This window comes from Camellia sinensis, chromosome 7 (genome assembly GCF_055761805.1).
Source record: "Camellia sinensis isolate YWXY chromosome 7, ASM5576180v1, whole genome shotgun sequence".
In the NCBI taxonomy this organism is placed as follows: Eukaryota; Viridiplantae; Streptophyta; class Magnoliopsida; order Ericales; family Theaceae; genus Camellia; species Camellia sinensis.
In genome coordinates, this window is record NC_138967.1 from 120,925,028 (window position 1) to 120,939,138 (window position 14,111).

General features: G+C 31.8%; 2 protein-coding genes across 2 annotated transcripts; both read left to right on the forward strand.

The window, feature by feature from the left end:
* Positions 1-1,888: 1,888 nt before the first annotated feature.
* Positions 1,889-3,143, forward strand: LOC114295352 (basic helix-loop-helix (bHLH) DNA-binding superfamily protein). Its single transcript, XM_028239584.2, has one exon. It carries the CDS (start codon positions 2,031-2,033, stop codon positions 3,003-3,005), a length of 975 nt encoding a protein of 324 aa, XP_028095385.2. The 5' UTR covers positions 1,889-2,030; the 3' UTR covers positions 3,006-3,143.
* Positions 3,144-10,350: 7,207 nt separating this feature from the next.
* On the forward strand, positions 10,351-12,283 carry LOC114295351 (protein VASCULATURE COMPLEXITY AND CONNECTIVITY). Its single transcript, XM_028239583.2, has 3 exons — positions 10,351-10,821; positions 10,913-11,115; positions 11,790-12,283. The coding sequence occupies exons 1-3, from the start codon at positions 10,723-10,725 to the stop codon at positions 11,962-11,964; spliced, it is 477 nt and encodes a 158-aa protein (XP_028095384.1). The 5' UTR covers positions 10,351-10,722; the 3' UTR covers positions 11,965-12,283.
* Positions 12,284-14,111: the final 1,828 nt, after the last annotated feature.

The following is a 14,111-nucleotide window of genomic DNA, read 5'->3' on the forward strand; positions in this document are numbered from 1 at the left end:
ATTAAGGGCAAATTGTAATGCAGTGGGACAGTGAAATTTTATTTTTTATTGTTATTGTATATTTGTATTTTTATAGTGATGCAAATGTCTTGTGTGTGTGCGCGCATAGTTTAATTTTTTTTTAATGTTTTGTGTAAGTCCTTGTACGCTAGAGTTTCATAAGAAAATTTATCATTTATAGTGATTATTTTTTCTTTTTTATTATTCTACTTATTTGTAATTTTCTCAAAAATCAAAGTCAAAATAAGACAAAAAGCTTGTTTCCTATGTGTATCGGATTGACATGACGATGAACACAAATATGCAATGATGGCTAATAGCAAGTGAACTTTTGGAATGATAGTAGTGTGTAATGAGAAAAGTTAGGGTTTATAATTTTTTTTTTATAAAAATGATCAGGAATGATTTATGATTTTTAGATTACCTCGATTAGTGTGTGGTGTTTTATTTTAAGTGTAATTTAAATGTCACAAAATTTTCATGATTATTTTCATAAAAGATTTTTTATGATATTTAACATTGCTGGTATTTAATATATTAGGAAGTGTATGCTCATTTTGAAGGGTAATTTTGTAATTTTAACACAACTTTGTCTGATTAATCCACGGCCAAAAACACCTCATCCAACCGTACTACTACTACCCCTACTGGCACGTGTAAAACCCCCCCCCCCCCCCACACCATCATTCCTTTTGCTTATTACAATTCTAATCCCCAACCGTACTACTACTACCCCTACTGGCACGTGTAAACCCCCCCCCCCCCCACGAATGAGGATCCTCTCCTTGCAGCTCCCATCTTTGCGCCTGTCCTTGCAGGCCTTCGGGTCTAGTTTTAGGCCCAATTTTGATAATCCGAACCGTTCATATTTTATGATTTATTCAGTATATCATACCTGTAAAAAATCAAGTTGATCGGATATCAGAAAGCATGTGTTCGGAAAACTGTTTATTAAATTCTTTAAAAAATAGTTTTTAGTTCAATTTTTCGAACACATGCTTTCTGATATCCGATCAACTTGATTTTTTACAGGTATGATATACTGAATAAATTATAAAATATGAACGGTTCGGATTATCAAAATTGGGCCTAAAAGTAGATCCGAATGCCTGCAAGGACAGACGCAAGTACGAGGCTCCAAGGAGAGAACCTTGGCCCCCCCCACCCCCACACACCATCATTCCTTTTGCTTATTACAATTCTAATCCCCAAAATCCCCCTCACTGTTTTACAAAATAACCCCACTCTTTATCAGGGCACATCTGTTATTTCACTAATCTTTCTGTTCAAATTCAAACAGTAATACTAGGTATCATGAAAAAAATTTTAGAAAAATAATCATGAAAATTTTATGACTTTTAAATTATACTTAGAATAAAACAACATACACTAATTAAAGATAATTCAAAAATTATAAATTTTTCATGATTATTTTTATGATCCTAATTTTTTTCAAATTCAAAACCATCACCACCACTACCATCATCTATAACAACTTCAGTAATCGGACAGTCCAAAACCCCCAACCACGAGCCGAACACACGCCAAAAAACACACACACCCCCAAACCCCTCACACCACCCCGTCCGATCAAACTCCCCCTCCATCAACAATCAACGGTCATAAATCGCTATCTCAAAATTCCAAAATGTACCAAAATCAGCCAAGTACTACTTTCCCAGCCACCTGAAACCCCCCAGAAAAAAAATATAAAGAGACCCCAAAAAAATAAAAAAAAGGTCTGACACCGCCACCTGTCGGTTACTCCACTACACTCCCTCTCCTCCTCCTCCTTTTGTACCACCCAATCGTCGTCGACCCTCCACTCCAAACGATTCAGGTATATATGTACAACCCTATAAGGACACGCCACGTGTATTCCCCTCCCTCCACCCCCCGTAACGTCTCTAACAAAAATTATACCATCGCCGCCTCATTGCCTCTCTCTCTAGAATTGCTTTATTAGGAGTGTCTCTCTCTCTCTCTCTCTCTCTCTGGCTGTAGCTTTTTGTATCGTATTGAGTTTGAGAATGGAGCGAGGAGGATATCAAGCAATGCTTATGGGAGGCGAAGAAGGCTCTGATTCTGGACCTTACTCTCCTCCTTCCTTCATCACCGACGATTCTTCTATCAACGCCTTCTTTTCAGCTATGGATCCTCCTCACTCCTTTCTTCATTCTCTCCACTACGCTTATGGACCTTTTCCGCCCACTCCCTCCTCGCTCGTCAATCCCCCGACTTCTGGTTTCCTAACTCATCAAGATATCATTGCCAGACAGACTGAGGAGAAGGTCAGTCCTGATCGGAAACTCAAAATGCCCAAAATTGAAGCTTCAAACCTCAACGTAGAGGTCACTGATAATGATGTATCGACCGAGCCTTTCAATTTCTTGTCCAAGACCTCTGATTCGGTTTCTAGACTCTGTGATTTGAGGTTTCAGCAACTTCCGGATCTCCGGTCTCTCGAGCAGGTTCATCACTGCTTCGGATTTGCAGAGTCTTCGTCTCGGAAACGAACGCTTGAATCAACGGCCAGAAACTTTCAGTTCGGTTTGAATCTGCCGGAGATTCACTCGCCGGCCACGGTGGTGATGCCTCAGAGCACGCTGGCGAGGCAGAGACGACAGAGGATCAGCGAGAAGACTCGGTGCTTGCAGAAGCTTTTGCCGTGGGACAAGAAGATGGATATGGCGACGATGCTCGAGGAGGCGTACAAGTACGTGAAGTTTCTCCAGGCACAGATTAGCGTCCTCCAATCCATGCCTTGTAATTCGTCGAGTTTCGAAGCTCAAAATCATGGAAATGTGAACGTGATCGGCGGAATGGGGAGGCTGAATAGGCAGCAACTGCTTCAGGTTGTGGTGAACTCTCCCGTGGTTCAAACGACACTCTACTCGCGAGGTTGCTGCGTTTACTCGATGGAACAGTTGGTTCTGATGAAGAAGATCGCTGAGAGGAAGGCAATCTATCAACAGATGGTATTCGATCCTTCAACACTCCCTTGAAATCTCCGTGCCTCACTATAGTTGCTCTCTAATGGATATTTTGATTGCTTGAGTTTTTCGAAAACTTGCTTCATATTTGGACGTTTGCATTCGGATTACACATTATAGATATGTTGAAGTCATTTTGTTTTGTTTTTAGCTTTTTGATCTCTGCGTGAAGTGCATGTGTGAGTGAAAGTGTGTTTAAATCAGCCACTGTGCCATAAAAACAGAACAGAAAGAACTAAATGGGACCTGAGATCAATGAAGATATCATCTTACTCACATACTGTCAGGGAAGTGAACTAATCATTGCATATGGATAAAAGTTTGATTCCGAATCTGTATTTAATATTTACAAAATAGTAGCTATGGGTTTTCACTAAGACCAATTTCTGTGGTAAAAGTTGAAATTAATTTTTTAGACTTATGTGTAAAAGAAATATTTTAAATTATGTCACTTCAATAGTTCCTACTGTATATTATTCTGGCACAATTACCTTCTATATTAATTTTTAATCACTCAATTTATTTTTTAGAACGCATGATCGTGATTGTCTTTATTGATGTGATAAATTTATTTGATAAAATCAAATTTGTAATCAAAAGTTGACACTACTGAAGGTTTTTTTCAATATATATTTTTAACAAAAATATAGCCAAAGTAACTTCGACATAAAAGATACATCAATTAACAAATAAATTGTCTCTCTCAAAACCACAGATAGTGGTGTTGGACATTGAAACGTTTGGGATTTTTTTTTTTGGACTCGTTTTCAGTTCGTATCGAATTAGAGGATGTTGTTTGGTGGTTGTGTGCTTTGATTCGGGCTTATTTCGATAATCCAAAAAATTTAATTTGTAGAACTCGTCCAGTATATTATTCCTATAAAAAATTACATTAATCAGATATTCATAGACATTTAATTAGATCACATTTCTGTCAATGGCATGCAAGATTTTCAAAATAACTTGTGATAGAAATGTAATATGATCAAGTGGTTATCGATTATCATGATTTTTTGCAAAGATGATGTACTCGACGGGTTCTATATATTGATGGTTTGGATTATAGAGAGAGCTCAGATTATGGCCCCAAATGACCTAATAGTACCCTCTAGTACAATAAGCCAACTCTTTTTTTTTTTTTTTTGGTGTGTTTTTTAAAAAATTTAAAAGTTTAACATGTTTGTAAAGTTATTAAATTTTTTTGTTTTATTTTTACGAGTAAAAAAATTGATGACATTTAACTTTTTTAAATGATAACAAATAATATAATGATATTTTCGACCCATTATAAGCGAAATATATATATATATATATATTTTTAGTTTTTGTGAGGCCTCCACAAAAGGGTCCTATTGAATTTAAATAATCCATTTTTTTTAATTTTTTTTTTTTGTAGATATTTTATTCTTGACATTTAGCACACTTCTAAAACTTGCACACTGAACTCACAAAATTGGTAAATACTTAACAAATAAAATTGGGTCTCATTTTATTTAAGGAAAATGTTTGAGATCTACAAAAAAAAATTTCACAATTCTACCTATAATGATATATTATGATAGGTGTTAATTTCTGATTTGTTACACATATAATGATTGAGAGTCCAATTCCCTTGCCACACCACTTTGAGTACATTTGAGGGTCAAATGTGTGAGTCTCTAACATTACTCTTTGTTTAATGATATACTTTTTCACACTTTATCAAGCGCTTTAAATATCTCCATTGGACGCTCTCTCTAAAGCTGTGTTTGGTTTATAGATTTAGATAGAGATTTAGAAAGGGAAATGAAAAAAGTATTTGAAATGTAAGTGAAATATCATATTACATTCACATTTTATCCACATTTTCCTTTTCTTTTTTAAATTTTTACCAAAATTAATGAAATAAACACTATAAAGTTATTTATGTTTTCATGACATTTCATGAGTTAGTATTATCTTTGTGAAGTAATGATTAGTCTTTTTGGAACACCATGTTAAACAGGGTCACTGAATAGTAAAGGACTATATACTTACATAATAATAACAATATATATATACATAACTACAAAACACTATTGATTAGGTTCACAACCACACGAGAGTATTTAGAACTGATATGAAAATTTATGTTGAGTAATGTTAGATTTTATAAAAGAAATATAATGAAAAGTTTTATAAAGATTTTCCACTATTAAATTATACATATAAAACACCATAAACTAATTAAAAGATGTAATTTTTTCATAATGTTTTCTTTCCTAAAGCCTAACATTATTCATTTCGGTTTGGTTTCTGGCTTTTTAAAGGCTCATGTGCCGGTAGCGCCCACAAGGAATACTACTACTATGATCTTTTTATTTGTGAACTGGGCTTAGTGGCCCAATTCGAAACACACATGAACTGGGCGCCTTTCAATTTTTGGGCTGAATATTGCTTGAGCTTTCTGTAGGGCACTACAGTTGAAGCCTTGCTAAATAACCTAGGTCGTATTTATTTGGATGGACAGGACCGGATTAGATAAGATTGACGGATTTGGATTGACTCAAAATTATGAAGAGTGATTGATAAAATTCTTAACAATTTTTTAATTTGAACTTATTAGTCTGAATATTTCCTTAGTCTTTCATTTTGTATTTCACACCTTTTGGGATTCAATGAGGCCCGGCTCTGTGATTTTGGGCCCCAAAGCCTATAATTAACTATTAAATATTACTAGCTCATTTGGGGTCCTTCACATATTTTTTCTTTTCATTCAATGAAAAAAAAATTTAAAGGTAAAGGACAAGATTTGTATCAAAATCACAAAAAATACTTAGCATTACATTACAACAACTAATAAGTATCACTTGATCCTTGCTCTTCTTGCATTTTTAAAAGCAAATAAATAAATTATACTTGCATAATCTAGTCTTTTTTCTTTTTGCAAATCTAGACGGATAATTTCTTTTAAGAGTCATGATGAACTAAGATCAAGATACTTTTTTAGATCAAAACAAGTACAAGAGCACCACCATCACTTAACAAAACACAACTTTTAAATTATGTGATGTGAACTATTAAACTTCTAATGTTATAATAGCACAGGTAGCAAAAGATTAATTCTTCTTGATGATGTAGATTTGTATAAATACCAATATGATAATAGCAATTGAGCAAAAGACAAGACAAATATTTAATTAATTGAATAGAAAAAAGACCTACATGTACTATGTTGCTGCTCTGAATTCTTGAGAAATTTGTTAGTACTCCGTTGTTCCGCTTCTCTCAAATTTTTGAAAAAATTGAATTAAGAGTTAGGGTTAGAAATTAGATAGGGAGAGAGAATGGGCCATTTTAATTTTGAATGGGCCTTTTAATTTTGTAATGAGTTAGTTTATTTTAAATTAGATTGGGCCTTGTTTAATTTTTTTAGACTTAAAACATACCTAATATATTACACTAAATTACAATAAGAAGGGCTTTTTTTTTTTTTTTTTTTTTTTATCTATTTTGATGGATCTTAAACCATGGCCTGGTGGGCCTATGTCCTGGACCGGCCCTGGATTCAATGCTACCCTATATACGGGATACCATGTCTACATAGATTATTAGTCAAGGTCATAGTTTTTTTAAACCAAACATCAGTTTATATATTTTGTTGGATTATTAATCTAATCCTAAGGTAATTTTGATTAACGTTGTTTTTCATAAATTGATAGCTATTATGTGATTGTTGAAACAGATTATTTGAGGAATATAACAATGGGTTTGTCAAGTGTGTGTTGGTCGAGTCCTATAAGCCAACAAACTGGTTACGATCAATCGAGCATTGGTACTGTACCAATGCTCAAAAATTATGAAAACCCGAACAGAGACTTGATGAAAGTAGAACATAAAGTCGAATTCAACTATAGTGAGAACGTTGAAACTGATAGAGAGGCCACCGAATTTGCTGTGGCCGAGAAGTTTGGGGAAGACAATGATGAGGTTTATGCAATGGTGGTCAAAGACTTGGTAGATGAAGATGTGGTGACAAATGCAACAACCACAAGTGTCGATCCACTTTATGTGAAGATGTTAGAGAAGGAAGAAAAAGAGCAGAAAGAGTTTTCGTTAGAGAGGATCATAAATTAGAATCCATGGAGACACTATGTGGTAGTAGCACCTTCAGAAGGAAGAGGTAATTGAATGGAAGAATGAAGTCTTGTTGATCTTTCGGTTGAACAAAGAAAAGCTGCAAGTGCATCATTTGATTTGGTTTGTGAATTACGATAAACGAAGCAAAATAAAGAGAGCGTGTAGTCCGCATAGAATAAACTTTATTGATTTTATTTGTGTGGAGCAATTTAGTTTGACTTTTAATACTTTTAATATTTTGTTAGTATTGACATGTGATATTATCATTTAACAATAAACTATCACATAAGAGGGTGAATTTTATAATATAAATATAACTATCTTTTCAATTCACCACACTAACTTACCTACCACATATATATTGTAGGATATATCGCGCTTATATATTAGATGATAGTTGCATGGTGATACGGAAAATGAGTTGAATCCCAGCACCCTCATTGTTTTGTGATTGGATCAATTTTTTTTTTTTTTTTTCTTCGTCTGCAAGTCACAGCCCCCCACGTGGAGGTGGGGTTCTGGGGTCCCAGCAGGACTGATGGTGATACCATGTGTCAATATTGAAGTGATATCACCATTATTATAATTTTTTTCTCCTATAATAGGGGAGCTAGACCACCCCCGTAACCTCTTAAATAAAAGTATATAAGAGTGGTCAATTGAGTTAGGCCGGCGGCTCAATTCAACCTATTCAACTTGGTAAGTTATTGTAATTTTTAGAAGAGATAAGTTGAAGGAAAAGTTGTTTGCACTACCTCTAAGATTCTAGAATAATATTACCATTACATTTAATATTTATTTCTAAAATAAAGTAATGATGCACTCTTTTTGGACGTGAACTTGTATTGAGATTTGTAGATATGAAATGGAAGAATTTGCTAGTTTTGATATAGGTTTAAAAATTGAATTGAAGAATCTTATTATGTTGAATTATGATAATTTAAAATTTCATATTAAGGATTCTAAATTATCCCCTAATGAAATTCTCTCTTCGACAAGTCTTCTATTTTTTTATTACAACTTAACTTTTCTATAATTCATAAAGTTTAACCTCAAATCTCTTAGTTTAAAATTCAAAATCCATCTATGCAAATAAAATTTTACGAGTCATATACTTGCAAACCTAATATATCAAAAACACTACAAATTTATATTTATGAACTCAAAATTTACTTAGAAAAGAATTAATGGGTTAAATTCTTCATTAATTTAATTTTCACCACACTAACACATTTGTGATGAATTATAAATGGATAAGGGTGGCTCATAATATTTTTGCTAATATATTGGGCTTTTTTTTTTTTTTCTTCCTGTAGTTCAAATTTTTCCACAGAGCTAGTATGTGAACACACCGACAGTACACGCAGAATGCCAGATATCTGTCTGTCTCTCTTTACACGCTACCACCGAAATTCCACAAAATAGTACTTTTTATTAAAAAAAAAAAAAAAAAAAAAAAAAAAAAAAAAAGATTCTTCGGCCTTCCACTTAGATGTGGTTCCTTCCGACTCCGAGAACTAAGAATTCAAGGGCCTTCTTGTTGTTGTTTGTTTTTTATTTTTTATTTTTTATTTTTTAATAATTGGATGTTGGGACTAACTTATACACATCTCGACTAATTCTCATTCTCGACTCATGTAAAATGTTTTTTCTACTTGGATCGGACAAATATGGGGCAAAGGTCCCAAGATGTGGACAGATATAGGTGGATTATTTTTTAGTCAAAAGAACAAAATAATTTGAAAAAAATTAATATTACCCTTACTTATCTGTCTGTTTATCTATTCACCTATCTGTCCACATCAACTATATTTCTACTTATAAGGTCATTTACATGTCCATGTGCCATTTGTCTATTTATCCATCTATTCACCTAATTTGTCTATTTATCTATGTCACCACTACTAGTAGTTGAAGTCATTGGCCACCACCGGCGACTTTTTCGACCTTGGTGGTGGTTTGGCAATAGGCTGGGGTTGGGTCCAGGGGTGATCTAGCCACAGTTGGGGTAAATTTTATTTTTTTTCTTTCAAAATAATAATTTATCATTCTCACTAAATAATTTCATTAATCATTTATAATCTCCACAAAAAATTAATTATTGGACCAAATGCCTTATTTCCTCATAGAAATGAACTTATTACTAGTTATCCCAATAAAAATTGAAGGAGATAATTTTTATGTTATGCTTTTAATTATCAGTTTTTAATTTAAAAAAATTTCATCAAACAAGCGATATAAGGATAAAGCCTGATTAATGTACAACAATTGGACACACCCATGAAGTTGTATGAACTATGAATTTCTGAAGTACCCAAAAAAAAAAAAAAAAAAAAGACACACAGTTTTATGAACTATGAAGCTCAAGCAGGGCTATTTAAACAGTAAAATTCAGTCATCGTTTGTTTATGTGATTTATGTAATTTGTCTAGATTGCGTTTGATTTTTGAATTTGAGAAGGAAAAGGAAAAAAGAAAAGAAGATAGGTGAAATGCGAATGAAATATATATTCATAAACTTTTTTCCCCTTCCTTCTCAAATCTCTATCCAAGTACATGAATCAAACATAATCTTAATATATGTAATTAGGTATTTATTGTATTGATTTTTTTTTAATAACAACAATGACGTCCTTAAAACAAGGGTCTAAAGATCTAAACACATAACAATATAAAATTGGAATTAAAAGTAAAAAAATGTAGGATGTTATTGAGATTTTGGACAACATTTTATCCTCTAAACTTGGAAAAGGCTTTAGGTGTTGAGATGGTATCTTGTGGTATTGTTATGTACTACTTTCAACTAATCATAAATAATTAACTTTCATATTGTCTCCCAAATATCCAATATAAATGTTACAAATTTACTGTCAAAGAAAGCCAATCAAAAAAGAGAACAGGACAGTACTGCATGTCAGTTACCCTAAACTCAGTGAATCATTGAACTTCATTATGACATTAAAAATTCGATTCTCTCCACATATATAAATTTATACTTCTCGTACTTCTTTGTAATATTTCTCTCAGACTTTGAGAATTTATATGTAATTAATTTATATTACATTTGATTCTGATTATAACTACACATTTATTTTATTTTATTAGATTGCAATACCCCATAATTGTAAAAAAATATGGAGTGAATTATAATTGAGATCTTAAAATAATTAAAAAAATATTCGTGGAAGAAAATGATTTGCAAATACATTAAAGAGTCAAAAAGTCCCTTTTACATATCCCACCGATTCAACTTTGTCCTTGGTATAGATGACTAGGCATGCCCGCCCTTAGCTGGTTTATACTCAATTTTCGTTGATACCCCACCTAAGGAATCCAAAGAGAAGAAAAAAGAAGACCCCCTAAAGCAAATTAAAGTTTCCATTCTTAATTGACAAAAGAAGCTTTTTCTTTGCATTATCTTCATCTTTAATCTCACTTTACATTATCTTCTTCTTTTTTTCAAAAATATTGTACATACACTTTATTCCCTCTTTATATGTCCCCTCACTTTGTTTCACATTGCCCCTTCCCATCTGAATCTTAGTAGAGAGAGAAAGAGAGAGGGGTTTTGAATCTGTACTCGAGCTTTTTCCTTCTTGGCACCAAACTTCAAGATCTTCATATCCTAAAAAATGGCTAGAATAGTTGGTATTCTTGCATGTTTCTTGATTGTTGCGATGGATATTATAGCAGGCATACTTGGAATCAAAGCCGAAGCCGCTCAAAACCAGGTATGTTATTGTGATTTACATAACACATTTTTTTTAAAATGTACTTAAAATTGAAACACATACATGTTTATATGTGTATAATTTGAAACAGGTTAAGCATATGAGGCTATGGTTATTTGAGTGTAAAGACCCAAGCCATGAAGCCTTCATTCTAGGGTTGATTGCAGCCACCCTTCTGGCTCTAGCCCATATTCTTGCCAACTTACTTGGTGGGTGTAGCATTTGCACTCAAGAAGAGCTTTCTAAAGCGTCCCCTAGCAGACAATGTTCACTAGCTTGCCTCCTACTCACATGGTAGGTGAATTTTCTAATCGTAACACTAAAAAACATGTTCAGAATTTAAAATGTATGAATCTAATTCGTTCTAGGCTGATCTACGCCACACAAGTAGTTCAAATCTCTATGTATTTAAATTTGAGATAGCATTCAGCTTGTTTAGTTTGAGTTTTCTGAATTCACTTTTCAAAAAATTGAAATTTTTGTTTTCTATTTTTTATTTGTTTCTACTGAAGTTTTTTAATATTTAAGCAGTTTTTTTTTTTAATTTATTTTAATTTTTTGATATACCTAACATAAATACACTTAAAAAGTATAATATTTGTGAAATTCTTTTTCAAAAAATTCACTAAATATCAAAAATTAAAAAAAAATGAAAATTATTTTTGTGTGTTTATTGATTTTTTAAAATAGTTGTTGATAAATATTTAACTTTTTAGATACATTTAAGTTATGTGCATCTAAAAATATAAAAAAATTACTTAAAATTTTAAAAATATTCACCAAAAATAAAAAATACGAGAGAATAAAAAATTCAATTTAAAAAAAAAATTGAATCTAGAAAATTAAAATCAAACACAATGATTTATGTTTTTAGGCTTGAGTAATGGACTTGATTTGACTTCGTAATTACATATGTGATCCCCTAAGGGCTAAATTTGTATATTTTGGTGTTAATTATGATTGATCAGGGTTGCATTTGCAATTGGATTGGGTTTGTTAGTGATTGGGACCATGTCAAACAACAAGTCAAGAGCTTCATGTGGTTTGACACACCATCACTATTTTTCTCTTGGAGGAATTTTATGCTTTGTCCATGCTGGTTTTTCCGTAGGATATTACGTTACTGCCACTGCTGCACAATAAATAATAAGCAATGGATGGAAGTCATCATGTTTGATTTTGATTTTAATTTTTTCAAAACTTAGTATCACTTTTTTATTTATTTTTCTTTAACTTTGGACAAATTTGAACAAGGATGACTTTAGTTGCAACTTGTAACTTGTAGGAAAATGACCAAAGTACCCTCTGTTGTAATGACTTTTTGTAAAACCTTCTGTCTTGACTTTGTGTGTGAAGGAGCTCCTATCCCTATGTAATCATTTCTTTCAGACCACTGTGCACCTTCAATGTCAGTGGAAGACCCGGCTGGCTTTGCAACAATGAAAATCTTTTCTTTTCTTTTTCGTTTTTCCTCTTCCTTTTTTGGTACAAGGAAGAACTTTGTTTATTTTTGAAAAAATATCATTTAAGTAGAATGTAAAGATAATAATAATAATAATAACAACATATTAATGAAAAATTTTAAACCATTAAAAGATAACTTTATAAACTTTTTCATAAAATTGTAATTATTTTTACAAAACACCACTAACATGTTATTTTTTCTTGTTTTTCTAGTAAGAATTGAAATTAGAAGGATGAGAATTCACCAGTCTAACCATTGTGCTATCCTGGTCCTTAAATCTTTCTTTCCGTAAACTTTATATATTAATCAGAGAGTTTTTTAAAAGAATTGTATTTCAGGAAAATAGTCGAGAAATAACATCAATCATAAAAATTTAACTTTTTTAATTATATTGCAGTCTACAACGCATACGGAAACAAGAGACAAACGTCCCACCGTGTATTTATTCTTCCAAGAAAACACATACCAACAATCGAAGTCTTTTGTCAATAAAGTCGATTAGACAGTGTTGTTAAGTTGGTAGAGTTTATTATAAGTCTAATTTTGATAATTTAAATTATTTAATATATAAAATTTGTTGAGTATTTTATTTTTGTAGAAAAATTACGTTGATCAAATATTAATAATTCTTTAGTTAAAACATATTTTTGTCAATAATTTATTTTTAAAATTGTATTTACCATTAAAAAAATTATGAACTGATCAAAGAGGTTATTGATATCCGATCAATATGATTTTTTATAAGAATAGAGTAATCAACAAGCTTTACATATTCAACGATTCGGATTATCAAAATAAGACCCATGATGAACTCTACATATCCAACAGTACTATTCAGTCTACAAAAATTACAATTAGGTTTTGAAAATTTAGGGTTGGTTTGGGGTGTATTAAAAAAGTGTACTTTTTGTCTTTTTACGAAAAGATGTGCAGAAAAGTAGAGAGGTGATGTGATAGAAAAAAGATAAAAAGATAAAAAGATGGATTATATAGTAGATGACAAACAAGGCTTTATTTAAAATACGAATTATTTCGCGTAGTTTGAAAAATTATAAATGCCCCTCTTGCTATTATTTTTTATTTAACACAATTAACAAAAAAAATCAAATTTCTAATTGCTCTCATATACAACAAAAAAATTATTTGAATTGTTAATTGAAATATATTTATGAAATCATTAAAAGTTGTCAATTGATTTGATAATTTATTAATAAAATGAGCTATTTATTATGCAATTATAAATTTGAAGGGGCGTGATATAATTTTTAAAATAATAGGAGGCAATATGTATTTTAAGTAAATTTTAAAAGATGTATTTATAATTTATTCTAAATAATTATAAGGGAACTTACCAATAAGTCTCATATACAAAATTCAAGATTTATCTAATCCCCAAACAAAACACTTACACCAATTAGTCCTATATATTTTTAATTGTTATCAAAAAATCTTTTTTTTTTTTCAATTTACAGATGCTGTTACATTCTACTACCGTCAAACGGTCATCGGAAACTCATCGAAATATTCAACATCATCAGAAAGTCACCGGAGTATCGCCGGGAAGTTCAGTGGAGTGTTAAGAACGTTAATGGAAGTCGTTGGCATGTTCAGAATGTTCACGGAATGTTCAGAACGTTCACGGAACGTTAAGAACATCATTGGAGATTCATCGGAATATCCAGAATATCGTCGGGAAAAAAAAACAAATGGAGAAATTGGAGTGAAAAAACATAGCAAAATGTGCTAAATATTGATAAACTAAAAGAAAAAAAATAGAATGACAAAAAACAGCAACAATGGGAAAAACATATGCTATTTTTCAATT

Excerpts from the sequence above, each read along its gene's own strand:
- LOC114295351 (XM_028239583.2), top strand. The coding sequence starts at position 10,723 with ATGGCTAGAATAGTTGGTATTCTTGCATGTTTCTTGATTGTTGCGATG. Across the intron at positions 10,822-10,912 it reads CCGAAGCCGCTCAAAACCAG|GTTAAGCATATGAGGCTATG; the intron begins GTATGTTATTGT and ends AATTTGAAACAG. Across the intron at positions 11,116-11,789 it reads GCTTGCCTCCTACTCACATG|GGTTGCATTTGCAATTGGAT; the intron begins GTAGGTGAATTT and ends ATGATTGATCAG.
- LOC114295352 (XM_028239584.2), top strand. The coding sequence starts at position 2,031 with ATGGAGCGAGGAGGATATCAAGCAATGCTTATGGGAGGCGAAGAAGGC.